Source organism: Argiope bruennichi, chromosome 5 (genome assembly GCF_947563725.1).
Source record: "Argiope bruennichi chromosome 5, qqArgBrue1.1, whole genome shotgun sequence".
Lineage (NCBI taxonomy): Eukaryota > Metazoa > Arthropoda > Arachnida > Araneae > Araneidae > Argiope > Argiope bruennichi.
This window is the reverse complement of record NC_079155.1, coordinates 31,835,816-31,854,347: the sequence shown is the minus strand read 5'-3', so window position 1 is coordinate 31,854,347 and position 18,532 is coordinate 31,835,816. Positions and strand designations below refer to the sequence as shown.

Genomic DNA, 18,532 nt, shown 5'->3' with positions numbered 1-18,532 from the left:
TTAAAGACATTGCTTTTCTTTCTCTCTCCCCCTGCCCCTCTTTTGTTAGCTTTACATTCCACAATTATATCATGACTAGTACAAAATAATGAAATTTAATTCCTGTTTTTAACAGAATACTGGGTATAATGTGAGATGACATCATTAAGATGAGTGGTAAACTATAGATCCCATCCATGCTGTTAAAGCAAACAGGTTGTTCTTGGCTGGCATCCATCACTCGGTCTCTAGTATGGTCTGGAAAATAAATTATGTCTGAATTATAACCTAATTATGAGAACACTGTTTCAAATTACGACTTTTCCCCGAAAATAATTCTCACGTTGTTTCATTCAGTGCATTAGGATGTATTAACACTCGCAAAAATAGTGTTGATTGACTTCTGAAAATATTCCCCTAATCAGATGGATCGAAAAATAAGTAACACGAACCACGAAATGAAAACTTGTTTCTTAAATTTCTATTTATAATATTTCTTAATTTCGCATTTATGAATTAGAAATTGGTAGGTTCGTTAACCGGTTTATTATTGAAAGAAAGAAGAAAAGAAACATTATTTACCTGAATCTTTATTTCTGTAGAATTTTGAAGTGGCAACATGTTTTCAGAAGATGTCTGCTAGCGGTTCTTCTGAGTCGCCGGAGTTGAAAACAAGAAATTCTTCCGAAAACTCACGTTGTTCTGAGAGCAAGTACACCCTTTATTTATTTAGTAATAACAAGTAAGTTTTGTTTTCTTTGAAACTAGTATTATTTACTATAATTTAAGTCATAAACAATTTGAAATTGCCCTTTTCTTCCTGCTTGTCATGCTTTGTTTTGAAAATGAAATTTAGTTTTCTTTTGCTTTTGTATGATCTTTACTTCGATTTTTTTTGTTATCAAGGATATAAATTGCTCTTTCCATATATATATATTTTTATTCTGTAGACATGCTGCAAGTCCGGATAATGCTCTGACTGATAAAGAAAATACAAGTTCTGCTAAAATTGATTCAAAAGCTAGTCAAAATGAAGAACCAAGTGTTTGGTAAGCTATTTTATCTAAATAATAGATAACATATTTTTTTTAAAAAAAAATCTACATAATACTTAAAAAAATATTTTAATTTTATGTAAACTTGAAGAAATGAATATTTTTATTTTATGTTGAGTTTCATGTGAAGCATACATTTTGTATCTTATTTCAAAATTAATGAGATTTAATTACTTTGTTAATAGATCTTCATAAATTCGTAGGAAAAAAGTATAATCTTCTTTTTACCTACTTATTAATTAATCCATTTATTATGATTTATGTTTTGATATCATTATCAAGCTGTTTTTTCTTTTCTAGTTTGTCACTTCTTGAAGGCAATCTAAGTGCAGAACAAGAAACTGTTGTTCGCTGTTATTTATTGAAAACATTATCTGCTCGACAAGATCTGAGTTTTGAAAATGATGGAAAATATGCTGAATTACAATTTAGGTAAACTTTCAGTGCTTATTAATGATCTCTGTTTTATTTCTGAATGACTGTTATTGAATACAAAATTGTTATTTCAGATATCTTATCTTATATTTAAAGGCCTCTAATATTTTTTACCTTTGTATTATTAATAAGTTATATGTTTAAAATCTGTTTTTGTCTAACAGTGAAGAGTTGGGAAAAACATTTGGCTGCTATTACCATAGATTATCTAAACATTCCATAACTGAAACAGATCCAAATGAAGAAAATGGTTCTCCTAAACTACATACCTTTTTTATTTGTCTCATTGGTCCTGCCAATGGAGTTATGGAATCATATCCTTTTTTATCTTAATGAATATGTAGTTATTATTAAACTATGTTAAGTTAAATCATAGGAATGGCTTTTTATGTTATTTTTATATATTTATTAATATCACATTTTTAGAGTAATTTTTTTTTATATTTACAAGCCTAATAATGTTTAAAATATTAAATTAGAATAATATTGGCAAATAAAATAGAATCACCTGTAAAATAAATAACATTGAGATTTTAAAGCAGAAAACTTTAAAAACAATAAGCAGTTTATTATATTCATTCAATAAACTTAAATTCTGAAAATTGAGCTTTAAAGTGGATGAACCTTACTTTTTGATAAGTAATTGATCCTGTGTATGTTTCAGCCATGAAATTTTTGAAAATGCAAAATTTAATATGAATTAACAATGTTTATGTATTAACTACATGCCAGTAGTGAATTGCCCCCTCTCCCCCCCCAAAAAAGATATGTATATTGTAACCAACGATTAATTGCCAAATATGTTGTGTTAGTCTATTAACTATATTTGCAAGTGATATGTGTTGAAGTCAAATGTTTGTCAGTGGCTTGCAGTTAATCCCAAATAACAATTTAGCTATTGCGATTGAGAACAAATAATTAAAAACGAGTAAAAAAAAGGGGGGTAATAAACAGACTTTGAATAGCATAAGAAAAGTTTTACTTTTTATTCTTAAGTTTATAAGTTATTTTATTAAATATTATAGAATTTTAAAATTGATTTTTCCCCTAAAATTAAGTCAAATTTTAATTAGTCAATTATTTAATAATTAAGTTTTAAAAATATCAAGATAGTGTGCTGTCATAGAGAATATGCACTACTTAAAAACTTTTGACAGTTCTAAAACTCATAGAAAGTAAGTGAAAAATTGATTATGAATCTATGTGTTTATAAATATGAAATAAGTCATGCTAAATAAAAAAAAAAAAAAAAGAGAGAGAGAGAATTTTCCTTGTAATGAAAATAAGAACAAAATAAATGTAATTGGAGAAAAAATAAAATATAATTATAAAAAATGTATATAGTACTAAGAATTTTCATAGCATATTCCAAATAAAGCTAAATATTCAAATGCTTATGAAAATCAATTTTTTGGCATTGTGAAAATTTAATTTTTATTTAACTGAAATGTAACAAAAGTTAGTATAGTATATGAAATGGTATAACATGTTTTTTTTCTCTATTAAAATTACTTTTTCCTTAATTATTTTTCTAAATTTTGTCCTGAGCTTGGAAAATTTTGTCACAGTTTAACTCCTTTATTAGACCCTGAGGTAAGCATATATTTTTTAAACAAATGTTACTTTAAAGAATTTTCTCCTATTCTTATCTTCAATATAAAATCAAAATATATCTAATTTTTTTTTTTTTTTTTTTCTTTTCCAGTAGACTTATTTTATCAAATTCCATGTTTCTTCGTATATTTAGTATATAAATTAAATATTTTTTCCCTCCATTAAAAAAAATCTTTATTTTTTTAAAATTACATTAAAATTTGGTTCTTGGCATTCTTTTTATTTAATGCTCTTTATACACTATCCATATTGTGATTGCATATAAATACATTTTATATTAATTATCTGAATCATGATTTTTAAAGCCATTTGTTTGTTTGTTTTTATTTTCATAGTAAATGTTTGAATTATGAGTAAAACATGTTAGCTAACTTCCATAGCAAAGTTTAATTGCTAATGATGCAATTTTAATTGTAAATTATTGGTTTTATATGGGTATTTCTTGCAATGAAATATTTTTTATTAACCTTGGAGATTTTAATATAAATGTTTATGAATTAAATACTTCAAATTTTTGTGAGTTTTATATTATACAGATTATAATAATTTCTCCAATCATAGGCTACAGTTGTCAAACAATTGTGTTTTGATGTATATTATTCTATGTTTTAAAATTAAAAGTTTAATCTTGTGTATTAATTTTTATTTATTAAGCAGGAAGTATCGTTCATGTAAGAAACAGTTCTAAATATATTTATTTTTATATGATTTATTGATTGTTTTTTCATTGTACAATTAGTAAATCACTGTAATTAGTTTACTAATTTAATAAATTCATTTATTTTTGTAGGGTCTAAAAAATAAAGATGATGTGCAGTTAAAACTGAAGTCGTGGTACATTTATTGTATAGAATATGTACAAAGATGCATTGAAAATTTTGGTGAAGATTTGGTTACTCTACTTCTTTGTGTAAGCATTTATAAGATATACTTGTTGTCACATACATTTTTTTTTTTTTTTTGGAAAATGTTTGTTTATCTTGCTAAATATTTCTTTTTATCTCTCTTCATTAAGTCTCTCTGGGGAAATGTTGATGTCATTTCAGAAGATGAACAAACAAAGTGGGATACTGAAAGGTAATTGTTTTATTTAACTGTTGATTAATCATAAGAGGATGTTAAAATGAATAGAAAATATACATTTTCAAATTTAAATGTATATCTAAGATTTCTAATCTGCAATCAGAAATCTTTATTAAAAATGAATATTATTTCTGAGAAAATATAGAAGTATTTAAAATTAATTTGTTTTTTATTATTCTTATTCCATAAAATTATGAAGTTTTCTGTTTATGGCTGCAATTTATTACTTACATTTTGCCATCATGGTTGCTTTTTTTTATTTGTATTTAAAATATATTTAAGTGAATTATTTTTATTCATTTTTGTCAGGTTTTTGGAAACATGCTGTGTGATGCCTGTACCTACTGAAAATGCTAAAGAAACAGCAATAGATGATGCAAGTTTATCATTTATAGTCACTGTAAAGGATGGAAAAATTAAAGTCAATGAGCCATTAGGTTTGCTTTTTTTTTTTTTTTTTTCCTTTCATATTTATGATATTTTGTACTTATGTGTAATTGGAAAGTATGCAATTGTATTTTAGCATTTGGAGAATAATTTTAAAGTAAAACCTATTATTATTTTGTAGAGTGGATTTATTACAATGAAAGACTGTTTTTGTTTGTTTGTTATTATGACTTTTTGCAATCATAAAAGTAAATTATGAATACCTATATGTTAAAAGTTTCTTTTTTAAAATTAATTCTATAAAAATATTTATTTCTGATTTTGGATTTTATTTTTACTTGAAAGAAATCAGCTGTAATTTTAAGTATGCAGTATCTTTTACTGTGCAAAGTTTTTAAACATAATCTCCATACTTCTAAAAAAAAAAAAAGCTGTCAATATTCAATTTTTATTTTAAGGGCCTCTGGCACTTTTTGAGTTGTAAGTTGTTGTTATGATAAATCTTTATTCTTTAAAAATAAAGAATTATTAATTGTATTCTTTCTTGTTACTAGACAGATCTTATGTTTACTGTATATTCTGAAGTGTTAAAAAAATCTGCTGTAAATACTTTAATGAAAATTTATTTTCTCTGCCATTGAGTGCTCATTTGGGTGTCTTCATGAATTGAATTCTCATAAACTCATAATTATAAACTTTAATTTTCCTAACCATTCATGTAGTATATCATTACTATAAAATGAAATATTAGAATTTTATGGGCTGATTAGTTGTTCTATAAATATGACTGCAGCAAAAGTCACAAAGTTATGTAATAAAAAGCATGTAGGCTTTCTTATATTAGGTATGAATTATTTATTTATGCTAGAATTTATGGAAGAAGTTGATTAGCCATGTTTAATAGACTTTTAATAGACCATGCCTAATAGGGAACATGATAAATCAGTGTAATGCCATGAGTTGTATAACTTCATTTTAGCTGCACAAGCACAAACACATTATTGAATGTACTCAGGAAGTGATATGTGAATGAGACACATTCTCATGTTTGTGCTGAGAAAAAAAGCTCTTTGGATGTAGCTAGAGTTGTGATTTTAGATTTAAGTGAGAAAATGTCTTTTTCAATTAAACTTTGATTTATTTGTAAATTATTCAATAATTTTTCTTGAAATTGCCATGCCTTATACCTTGGAACTCTCAAAATCTTAGTTAAAATAATTAGATTTAAAGAAATGCCTTACTCTCTCATGCACATAAACTTACAAATGTCCTACATTTAACTTTATTAGTATTATCTACTGATCATTAGATATTTTATTATTGTGTAACCTTTAATCATAAAGAATTTGTAATCTTTAAATATTTTAATAATAAATGGCCATAAATACTTTTTGGTCATTGAAATAAGTTATCAGCATCTTATGTGAAACCTGTATTGAACTTCACATATGAAACAAAATTTGGACCATTAAAAAGTTATTTAAATAAAAACATGAATCTTTAGAGAATGTTCTTTCAAAGTGTTATTTCGTATAGTTTATTTCCTGATATTTAAAGCAATGATGCCAGAATAATAGCAAACTGTAACTAAAATGGATATTTTTTATGTATCAAACAATATTTAATATTTTATTATGAAAAATACAACAATTTATTATGAAATATATATATATATATATATATATATATATATATATATATATATAAAATATAATTGCAATTTTAATTTAATGTAAAATTTTGATCAGATTATTGTGGATAGTATTTTTTTTTTTTGAATATGAGCTTCTTTTTATTAAATTGTATGCTTAAATAAATGATCAAATTTCTGTAAATAATTTTTCTAATTTCTCTTTTTCCAACAATTTTTTATAAATATTTCTTAAACTTAAAAAAATGCTTGTTTCTCAGATATATTACCATTGAGATTTTATTTTGTATAATGTTTATGAAAATTTCTTCATTTTTTCCCCTTACTTTAATAACATTTTCTTGATGGGATTTAATTTAATTTAAAATTAGATTATATTTTTAATTGTCTGACCAATTTCGATTTTTTAGAAAATGTTTACATCTGATAATGCAGATTTTTAGAATAAACTGTAATAGTAATGTGTTTCTTCTTTTTTAATACTAATACTTCAATATTTAAGTAGGTGTGGATAAATATAGTTTAATGCCTGCATTGTTTTTTTACAAATGCCATCCACTTTATATCCTGTTTTTAAAATGCTTTGATTGTACTTCTACATTTATTTTCTCCATCTTACACATTTTTTGTTTCCAGAAGTAAATAATTCTGCTCTTTGTATTTTCAGATAATTTTCCGTACTGTTCAAAGTGGTTGGATAAATTAAAAAGCTGTCCTTCAACTGATCATATTGGTCAACATAATGTTTTAGAAGGATTTAGACTTAAAGTAAATATTTTTTTTGAGATTTTATTTAATATTCTGCAGTCTAATTTCTTTATTTTAATTATTTTTTCCCTCAGCTATTAAATTAGTTGGCCTTAATTTTATCTTCATAATTTATAGAAATGAAATCTTTATATTGATGTATGAATTTTAAACAATAATTTTAATCTTTTCTACAAATTTGCTATTTTTGTAGATGTTGCCAATATTTTATAAAGTTGTGATGTCCTTCATTCATGGTAGAGTATCTTAGCTAATGTTTATCTAGACCAAAAGATGGGGGTGTAGGCTTTATGTAGATAAATCACAAAAAGAAAATACTTGCAGTGATAAAATGTCATTTGTGCTTGGTGAAATTTTTTCAACTTGTTTAAATTTTAACAGCTTTGTTGCTTAAATTTTTACTTATTTTTTTTATTTCAAAAAAAAAAGAAAAAGGAAAACAATTATCTATAGATGCAAAGAAAGATATGGTATTGTGTGGTTACCAATGAGAATGCCATGTCTCTTAAGTGGGTCAGGAAGTTTAGTGAAAACAATTTTAATGCGGGCAAAGCAATATTTTGGGATCTATTTTAGACTGTAGTCAATGAAATATTGGTATTCATTTAGTTTATTCATGCCCAATACCTATTTTAAATTAATATAGATGAGCCAAATTTCTGATGAATTTTCAATTGGTTTATACCAAAAATTACTTAGATTTCAAAGTCAAAATGCCATTTTTTTTTTGAAAATATTTTTTGAAATAATGCAAGAATAATCTTTATGTATATATATTTCTATATTTTAAAAATCTGTTAACTTTATATCTATAAAAAAGTTCTTTGAACTATGTTTTAATAATTATTCAATATTCTTCTTTTAACAAAAGTGGAATTTATTGAAATTATGCTTTAAATTAAATTAAACATTAACAAAATATTTTATAGATTAGTTTAGAATTAGATATATATGTAATTGTATTCACCAAAAAACAGTGGAAAGGTAATGGCATCAAATCTGAATTGTGGAATGAAAAGTCATTGTTGAAAGATGAAGGGTCATCAAACAAGCAAATACTGTATATCAGTTTTTTTACAAGCTCAATTTTTAGAATTAAAAAGTAAAATTTAATAAGTAAAGTGTTTTTTTTTTTGAAAAAAAAAGAAGCTAATTTTTATTTTTGTATTAAATCCAATTAATTATTTGTATTTATTCAAATACTTAAATTCTTTTCTCCAAAATCATGGGGTGATTAAGTACTTATATTTTTATGTATTATTTTAATTTAAGAATAAAAATCTATTTATTGCTCACAACCATTGATACTAATTTCATTTGCCAATGCCAATGATATGGGGATTTTTAGAAGCTCCTAGGCTCGATGGCCTTTTATCTTCTGTTCGGCTGAAATGATAGTTAAGTAACAAACAAAATATATTGAGCGTAACGTTGAGGGTTTTAATAATTTTATTTTTAAAGATACTTGATAAGATATGAAGGAAAAAAAAAATTAAAATGAAAACAGATTTATGAGTTTTACAATGTTATATATTCCATAACGTTTCTAGTTTTGAATAGTATGTGCATTGGACAATGGCAGGGAACATTCATGCTGACGAGGTGTTGGGTTGGTGGGTCATTTAGTGGAGCAGCGTCCTAATAATTTCATTTGTATCATCTGTATATGCAACATTTCTTTTGTTTTTATTTACTTCATTCCCACATAATGCAAATCATTTTTAATAGTTTAAATTCTTTATTTTTCATGTACATTCAATATTAAATACATTTCTATAAAATAATATTGTGTAATTTGAATATTATATAAATATATAATCATGTTATATGCAAATCTGATAAATGTTTTGGTTATCATTTTAATTTATTTTATATTTTTTCAGACTGTGCAAGATTTAAATACCTTAAAAAGATTGCTGCAAAAAGCACAAACAGATCATTATTCTTTATATAGGTTTGTATTATAAAAATAAATAAATAAATTGAGATGCTCAGTTTTAATTTGAAAAATAGCATACAATTATTATTATTATTTACTTAATAGGGCTTACCAGTTTCTTCAAGTCAGTGGCTATGAAGACATTTTGCTGCATCATGTAAAAAAGGAAGCAAGTATGGCTGGGGAGAAAGAAGTATTAGAAATAATATCTTGTCTCCAAGAATTCTTGAAGAGTAAACATTCCACAACTGATAGCAAAACTAAATGAATATTTTCATGTTTCTATGTAATGATAAGCATGTCTAAAATATATTTTCATATACATATTTTATGTTGAAGATCTGTAAAAAGTTGCCAGTATTTCTTTAATTACATTTATTTGTTTTGAATATCCCCTTTTTTAATTTTTCTTCATGTGAATTCCAAAAGGATGAAACAACTTATGTAATCTATGGCTTATTAGATTTGTAGAATATTAATCTTTGCTTTAAAAGCTATGCAAATTAGAGTGTAATTTTTACTTTTATTTATGTCTTAGTTATGCATACTATTTTATTATTGACATGACACTTTATTTTTCTAGAAATGTTGAAGTTCATTATATACAATAAAATATTTTTATAATGCATTTTTTATCGAGTCTTCTTGTTGTTTTATTTTATTCAAAGTATGGAAGTAGTATTGTATTCATCAAAAATATTCATTTGGAACTAAATCTGTCAAAGGATTGGCCATCTGTTAGTCTGTACTTTCCGAAGTATGTTATGAAGATGGTGTAATGACTTGAATACATCAAATTTGTTATGCGAGTTTAGTTTCATTTGGCTAGGAAAAACATGTTTAAAACAAAAATTCTATTTTTGGATATTAATCATATGGCATTAATTGCTAGAAAATTTTGTCTAGGATAACATGCTAAATTCATACCAAACAAGGCACTTGCAGCCTTACCTAAGGTCCAAAATATTATTTAGGGTGAAGGAAATAACAGTTTTATTAGAGAGTATATGAAGAAGCTTTGAGAAAACCACTCCTGCTTGCTTTCAGATTTTCTTGTAATTATAATTGCTCTTAAACACACAATACAAGCTTTGTCATGGAAATTAATATAAAATGTATTTTTGGAAAAAGAAATTGATTTGTATTTTTTATCTGTTAAAAAAATTGTTTGTGGGAAGAGAATATGATGAAAAAATAACACATTCTTGTTCATTTGATCAGAACTAAAATTTAATTTAAAATTTAAACATTATTACACAATAACATGAATGTTAAAAAACTTTGAAAACACTTCTAAGCAAACATACACATATTCAACATTCTTCCGAACATCATTCCTCTATCCATTTATCACAATCAGACATATGCTTAGGAAACAAAGGACACTGCAGTAGGATTAGCGCTTCTAAAAGTGCATACACAAATATGTGGAATGTATGTTCCAGTTGTTATAGCATTTCTTCTTAATTGTACTCAAATATTAAGTAATAATGAAAAAATCATCTTTTTTGAACAATCATATATTACTAATGGTTTTGGGAACATGTTTAAATAAAAAATATTTTAATTCATGCTTTAAAAATATATTATTGTAGTCGTATTTTGTACTTGTTTGTCTATAATATAAAACTGAAATTTTTCTTTACACATTTTGTAAATCAGTTTAAAACCGATTATTACTTTTTAGTACACAAAATGGAACATGCATACAATAAAATAAGTAGACAGCCTAATAGCTTGTGCAGTTGCATTTCAGATTTCTTTTTTATATATAAAGTTAACAAACAGTAAAAATAATATCTCTTCAGATGAGATTTTTTAAATGTTGAAATTGATGAAGCTCAAGCTTTAATATTATTTACTTATGAATGTAATTTTACAAAATTACTAGTAAACATTTAAATTTTCACAAAATAAAATGTCTTCTGTATGTTGAATCTAAACCTTATTATTCCCATTGGTATCAAATACTACTAATTGTCATTATGAAAGAAAAAAAAAAAAATTAGTTTATACATTTGAAATAGATTTATCAAAACAAATTTAGAATAGTGAAAAAAGTGTAAAATGAAATTTTTAAATTTAAATATATTGGGAAATTATATTTTATATGTAATTTAAGAGGTTTTTTTTTTTTTTTTTTTTTTTTTTTTTTGTAATTTAAAACTTTAAATGCGAAATGCTACTGCACATGTTCAATCAAAAAATCATACTTCACACTCGTGCACACACATATATATAACATTTAAATAAACTATTCTATCTGGATTTGACTTAGAAAAATGATTCACATAAATCTTATTCATCACATCACTTTGTATACAGTGTAGAAAAGTTTATTTACATTAGTTAGTGAAATGCTTTGCTCAAATGATTAAAATTTAGGTAAACAAGTTTGAAATCTTTCAGTCAGTTTGTATTGTTTTTCTTTTTTGTAAATCTGAATAATTAAATTGTATTTTAATTGTCTTGTGTTCCTGCACAATTTTTATTGACTCAAAAGTTTCAAACTTGTTAACCTTTGATGAAGATACAATGCTTGATCCTGAGAGAGAGAAAAAAATATATACTTATAATGGCAGTGCAGCCACACTTTCATATGATAATGAATTCACATAGGAGTACTGCTGTCTAAGTTGAGCCACAACCACTTGTAGATTGGTTTTGTATAATATAGAAAAAGATTTACATAAACAGTAAAAAATATCCTGAGACAAAAGTCAGATTTGGAATTGGTTTGTTGACTTTACAGAAGCACATACTGTGTCATCTGCTTAACCACAATATCAAAACACTCACTAGACAACAATATTGCAAAAAACACATTTGTTCATCCAAGACACAGTTACGATATTTTTAACACATCTCGATTCTCTTTAAGTTATAATTTTCATCTACTTCATTTTTCACACAAATTATGAAATATTTGAATTGAAATCTATTTCAGTATGCCTCTTTGAATTGCCAATGAGGCCTTATTGTTAATGCCAAAAAGCCAGATAGACATTAAATGGTTGCTACAGAAACTAGCTCGATTGATTGTTTGGCTTGCCATATTGACAACTAACATAAAGATGGCATTAAAATAGATTCCAATCTATATAATGGATAAATCAATCAGTATTTTATATAATTTACATTGACAGATATTTATTTATTATCTTTTTGAACATCTAAAGGCTACTGTTACATTTTCAGAATAATCAAATAGCAAGACATTGTAGAGATTGTTCATTTTATACATAATATACAATTTCAGTTAAATGACTAGTAAATTTTTAGGAAATATGTAATATTCCCAATCTGAAATTGCGTTTTATTTTTGTACATAAAAAACACATTTTTTTCACTGGTCCCAGTATTTTTCAGCTAATCGAGGGTTACATTCCAATATAACAAATTTTAGATCTTGATGATGTTAGAATGTGACGAAATATTTGATTAATTTATCCAAGGTTTAATAAATCATCGAAGAGAAATTAACCATAATATATATATATATGAATATATAAAAAGTTCACTTAACCGATATTTAAATATAGAAAATTAACAGATAAATCATGTATTATAATATTAATGATAAATTTACTTAAAATTAACATCAATCAACATCTTAAATGACTGTAATGTAAAAGCATATCGATTTTTCATGCAAATAAATTTTTTTTAAATTTTTCTTTTTAAAAAGAACATATTTTGATTTTATAATGATGCATAATTTGGCAAGTCACTTGAAAACAACTCGGAATTTGCCTTTCATCTGTATGTTTGTCCATTGCAGTCGATGCATCAAACTTCCCAATAATTTACAACAATCTTCCATTCTTTCCCTGATTTAAAAGTTCCTCTTGTTCTTTCGCAGGGAAGTACATCTACTGAGAGTCATTTTTTTTTGGTAGAACAGTTCAGTAATTAAATATGTTGAATAAGACGGCAAAGAGTGTACATGCTGCGTACACTCCCAGTGCCACCCACCACAGAACTTGCTCATGAAGTTTCTGCTCAAAGTTTTTCAGGACCAGAAGTCCTATCGTGAGTCCTGCTAAAGCTCCTGTGAGGTGAGCAACATAGGATACTGGAGGTCCGTGCTGCTCGACGGCATACCGGTTGTAGATGGCTAATCCAACATCGGCACTTGCTAAAAGAAAAAGGATACTTTAAGAATACATTTATCACATGGGTTTTATTTTATAAAGTGCATGAAAAACGGCATTTTTCTACCACATTTAATAATTAATAATGAATCGGAGAATTAGTCGTATCTTCGTAATTCCACCTTTATTCATGAAAGAAATTGGAGGTATTGTACGTATAGAAACAATGACTACTTTACTTCGTTGACTTGGATATTTGTTTTGAATACATTTTTCCTGTCTTGAATGTTAACCCTTTAATCGGATTGTGCCTCACACACACTATTCAAGACGGTGCATCATTTTGACGTTTTATTTATTTATTTTTCAATTTTAATTGTTAGAAACGACTACAGAGTGGTAAAAAGATGTAAATTAATTTTTTGGGAAATTCAACTTAAAACAATCATATATATCTTTCGGAACAATAAACAAGCCCTTGTATAAGGTGAATAATTATGCATCGAATTACTTTTCCGCGTGTAAAGGGTTAAAAGGCTGATTTGAAGAGAGTGTAATGGAGTTCTTGAGATCAAGGTTATTAACTTCCAGAAATAACAATTGAATAGAGTAATGGCATGGCAATGTTACAAAGTACCTTTTGATAAACCACAGAAAATTAAATAAAAAAAGATTTTAAGTTATGAATCCACTTATAATAATCGCTAGGGGAGAGTTGCGAAAGGTTTGATTAATTTTTAGACTATAATAGAAGACTCCTTTTCCGAACTGATTAAAATTAAGTTGATTTAATAGAAAGAGACCGTATCGTGTTTATCATTTAAAAAAAAATATGGGTGAAGAATGTTTGCCGATTAGTGGCTGGATTAGATGACCTATTATTTGATTGATGAAGTTAATAAAGATTTTCTAGATATAATCTTCAATTTTCTAAATTTCCAGATATGACACTATCTCTCTCGTACTAATAAGCATTCATCATTATACAGAGAATTTTATTTTGTGGAATGCAAATATAAAATAAAAATAGATATTGTTCTTAAATTAATATTTAGAATTAAACAATTAACATTTTATGGATTTTGAATTCACTATAGAAAAACGCGTATAACCTGACGTACAAAATCAAATTATTTGAAAAAACCAGTTAAAATGTATTAATTAACCATGGAATATGCAGCAGTAGTATTTTTTAAAATCAACTCTACCACAAAATATTTTGAAGTTGAGTTGTTTTTTTGTGTGTCATTTTTTAAACCTTAAATTTTTAAACCTTATCGTTTTCAAACAAACACTAAAAAAAATTAGCATCATATTATATTATATATAATATTATTTTATAAAAATATCTTACCTATAAAAAATATGCCACCTAATCTTGCCAAACCGAATTCCATTTGATTATAATTCTAGAAACAAATAAAGTACAATTAGATTTCTTCAATGATAATTGTATAAGGAAATCGAATATTATTAATATGTCAATTTTCTAATATTCATATAAGAACAATATAAAAATGAAAATATGCATACCAGTAAGACGTTTGCTAGGTGGGCAGCCAGCAGTGCATAAACTCCACCAGATGCTCCGACTAGATACACATCAGTGTCAAAGACAGAAGTGCCTAATGAACCTGAAACGAGACAAGGTGCATCCGTTAGTCAGGTAAATCATAAAACGATAAAAATTATTTCTTAAAAATCGATATATGTAATACTAGATTAGCTTTTGAAAATTAGATTATATATACGATTGCTGCTAATAGAGGGCAGCACTACCCAACAATCGATAACATTTTGAGTATTCATGTGAAGTAATTCGAGCACCACATAAAAATAAGGAATAAAATTATTTTTAATTTTTCGAAGCTTTTACGGTAAGAAGAATATAATTAAAATTTTTTAAGACATTAAATTTAAAAAAAAATGTGATTAAAAGTCGGACGAATTACAATAGGATCAAAATAAAGAAGGATTACATGTTTTCCAACTGTAATATCAGATGAATATGGTTATTAATGAACAAAAAAACAATTATCGAGAATTTTTTGAATTTTTTTTTATTATTCAGAGCTTTAAAATATTCATATTGAAAGAGCTGACAAATTAATGGGGTATTTTTTTGGCAGTGTATAATTTTTAATGCCACCTAAATTTATTTTTACCACCCTTTATTTTTATGTATCCATAAACTATAAAAATTCTAATTTTGCAATAATTTATTTTAACTAACACAAAAAAAGAAAAATTTATACATACCAGCCAGCACTCCAGCCATATACACGGTACCGATCCTTAATGACCCATGTACCATTTCTAGGGGAAGTCCAACGCAAACCTGTATCAGCAGGTTAAATAATAAATGGATCCACCTGTAAAAAATTTTTGAAATTTTAGTTCTAAGTTTTTTTTTTTTTTTTTTGAGTTAAACAACAAGAAAAGAATCAGATATCTAAAATCGTCATTAGCCATAAAATGAATAAAATATAAATTATGCTTTATAATAATTCAAAGGGTATCCTTACCCAGCATGTAAGAGCATGTAGAAGAAAAACCTCCACACTTCTTCCCGCTTGTCAGGTCTGTATATAAAAGGACTATCAATAGGTACTGGACCCGTTGTCGTTATTTTACCCGTAGACGCAGTATAGTAAGTAAAGAAACCCAGCTATGAAAGAAAAAAAGGATTTTATTAATTATTTAAAAGCGCATTCCTATTTAAAATAAATTAATTGAAGAATACTAAAGATTATAATATGGAGACATATTATACTTAAATTAAAGGTATAAGTTTATAGTTTATAAAGAAAATAATTTAATTAGACTCATAAAATATTGTTTGTATGTCTTAAGTTTATAAGGCATTCATTGTTAATTTTTAAATTTAGAAATATTGTGATGAAATAATATTTTAAATTTAAAAAAATAGAATATGTCGTAATAGAAAATAAGAATTTTAAATAAATTTTTAAAGAAAATACGCTAATTGCATTCTTATATTACATTCTTCTAAAATATGCTAATTGCAAAAAATCATTAAAAGTTATTAGTCTTCTAGTAAATTCAGAAAACAATTTAACATCATTTAAACATAAAATATTGAACACAAAAATAAATAAATTAAAAATAAAAATTTACAAAAAACAAAAACAAAAAATTCATATTTACATTCGATTTCTGAATACAGATTCTATAGCACTAATGTAGTATTTAATAAAATTTTTTAGATTAAATGGTTATAATTTATTAAATAGATTATTAAAATTAAATAATATTATTCGATTATTAAATTTTATCAATTCGCGATAAAACAACTATTTTTTAAACATATGAATTCTTTTTATTGGTCTTATTGATTGCTATTGTTTGTAATAAAGAAATAAAATAAATAAATTCAGTCGAATTCCATTTAATCCAGACTGATTAAGTTCCACAGTAATAATTTCAGAAACTTTATAACTTTATTCGATAATAATAAAGTTTTTTTCTCTATAATTTCATTTCATTTCCGAAACATAACATTATTTCAAATATCGCTGTTCTAATAATCAAATAAATCTTTGAGAAAAATTCTCAAGATAAATATGATTCTGAAAGTGCTCCATTTTTACTTGAAACGGATTATAAGTGTACGAAATTTCTTTTGCTTAAAAAAGGAAAATAAAAAAAAAAAATCGAAGAGAAATATCCGACACCAAAGCATTCAAAAAATGAATGGCGTTTTCATACTTTTCACGCGATGGAATTCCCCATATTGGAGCCCGGAAGATCTCGTGGTCAAAACGGTCATTTTTCAACCGGAGAGCCATCAGAATGACACGATTCCATCGTTCTTTTCCGATCACGAAATGCTTTCCCTTTTATGAATTTTTTATTTATTTTATTTATATTGGGTAAGCACTGAATATTTTATTTCCACACAACGAAATAGTTGGACGGAAACTCATTTCTTCTTTCTATTTCTTCTTATTTTTTTAGGCGTCGGGAAATGTACTATATGACTTAAATTTCTGGGTCCACTGTAAAAGTTTTATTCCAGTTTTATTCCAAGAAGTATTCGTTTTGAAAATTCGAAGTTGGGTTCTATTTTATTGCTGTAAGAATGTTTGAGTAAAATATTGGATTTTATTTTGCTCGTATAAGAATAAAATCGTTTGCTAGTAAATCGTTTTTTTTTTTCTTTTGAAAAACAATGCAGATTATTTTAATATTTCCACCATGATTGACTGGCAAAGGAAAAAAAATCGTCTGCACGAAGTTTTATTTTATTACTAAAAAATTATTAATTTATTTTTGCCTCATTTTACAGATTTTTATTATTGGTACTGATACTTGAAAATTGTGAATTAAATTTATGCTTTAATAAACAAAATAAGTTGTTAATTTTATTATATCTTAGCATTTCAATTTCGTCTCACACAGTCTATAAGTCAAGTCCAAGTTTTCTTGGATGAGCTAAAGATAATTTTTTTCTCTTAAGTGAACGCGAAAACAGACTCCTAGACTTTTTGTTGACTATTTTTTGGTACAGCAACGAAGCAAAAAACTGGATGTCAGGCCAAGGTTGTCCCCAAATAGAGACAGACGTAATCCTTTCCGGTGAAAAGCAGTCTAGGTAATGGGAAATTATTATTATTTTTTCATTAAACTAAATAGTTGCTATTCATCAAAATCAATCATCATTTTATCCTAAGAATATTCGAAACTTTTTGTAATCTAAACATTAAATACAACATATTAAAACTTGCTTTTTAAAAATGAAATCCTTTAACATCATTTTCTTCCATTTTAATCCCTGAACAGAACATAATATTTATTCAAATATTCATTTTATATATTATACTCATGCATGTTCAGTATTTTTAACATATTCAATATTTTAAATATAAATTTCTGAAATAAATAGATTGGTGTAGCTATTGTCGATCACAAAAATAAAACAATTTCTTAAATTCAGTAACTAATAATTTACTTGGCTACATAAATAATTTCATATATTTATATTATTTTATTTTAAATTAAAAGATAGCGAAAGAATATATATTTGATAAACGGAAGAAGAAAATGTGATGAAATGAATATAAATTATTTCCTTACTCAATAACTGTATCTTAAAAGCTATTCCAATTTTTAATGTGAGAAAAATATTAAGAATTTATGTATTAATAAGGAAAAGCATTAATAATTAAATATTTCTGTTCCATAAAATCTTAGATAAAATAACCCAAAACAATCTACGCTATCAGAATAGCTTATTAATTAATTATTATTATTAAATCCTTTTACTATTTTTTATTGTTTTCATTACCAATAAGTAGAAAAATAAAACATGTGGAAATAGAACTGTAATCGATTATTTCAGAATTTAATTTATTTTATTACGAATCTAAAAAAATTAATTGTTCCAAAAGATTTTTTTTCCCGCACCACTTCTGTGAAATACAGCTCAGAAAATTAAACTTTTTTTAAAAAAAATATTCTTCCAAAGAATAGCGATTGATTATATTTACATTTTATTCTTATGTTT

General features: G+C 25.4%; 2 protein-coding genes across 2 annotated transcripts in view; one reads left to right on the top strand and one right to left on the bottom strand.

Moving 5' to 3' along the window:
- Positions 1 to 593: 593 nt before the first annotated feature.
- On the top strand, positions 594 to 9,459 carry LOC129969205 (protein Njmu-R1-like). The gene is made up of 11 exons (XM_056083651.1): positions 594 to 721; positions 930 to 1,028; positions 1,335 to 1,466; positions 1,634 to 1,785; positions 3,007 to 3,062; positions 3,874 to 3,993; positions 4,099 to 4,160; positions 4,476 to 4,603; positions 6,872 to 6,972; positions 8,856 to 8,926; positions 9,017 to 9,459. The coding sequence occupies exons 1-11, from the start codon at positions 612 to 614 to the stop codon at positions 9,177 to 9,179; spliced, it is 1,194 nt and encodes a 397-aa protein (XP_055939626.1). The 5' UTR covers positions 594 to 611; the 3' UTR covers positions 9,180 to 9,459.
- A 435-nt stretch (positions 9,460 to 9,894) lies between these two features.
- The window catches only part of LOC129969564 (rhomboid-related protein 2-like), a 318,342-nt gene continuing 309,704 nt past the window's right edge, over positions 9,895 to 18,532 (bottom strand). Inside the window, exons 7-11 of the mRNA XM_056084189.1 lie at positions 15,531 to 15,673; positions 15,265 to 15,377; positions 14,539 to 14,639; positions 14,360 to 14,414; positions 9,895 to 13,049 (exon numbers count right to left, since the gene is read on the bottom strand). Of these exons, the coding sequence (XP_055940164.1) occupies positions 12,817 to 13,049; positions 14,360 to 14,414; positions 14,539 to 14,639; positions 15,265 to 15,377; positions 15,531 to 15,673 (645 nt within the window). The 3' untranslated portion in view covers positions 9,895 to 12,816. The remainder of the gene's footprint in view (positions 13,050 to 14,359; positions 14,415 to 14,538; positions 14,640 to 15,264; positions 15,378 to 15,530; positions 15,674 to 18,532) is intronic.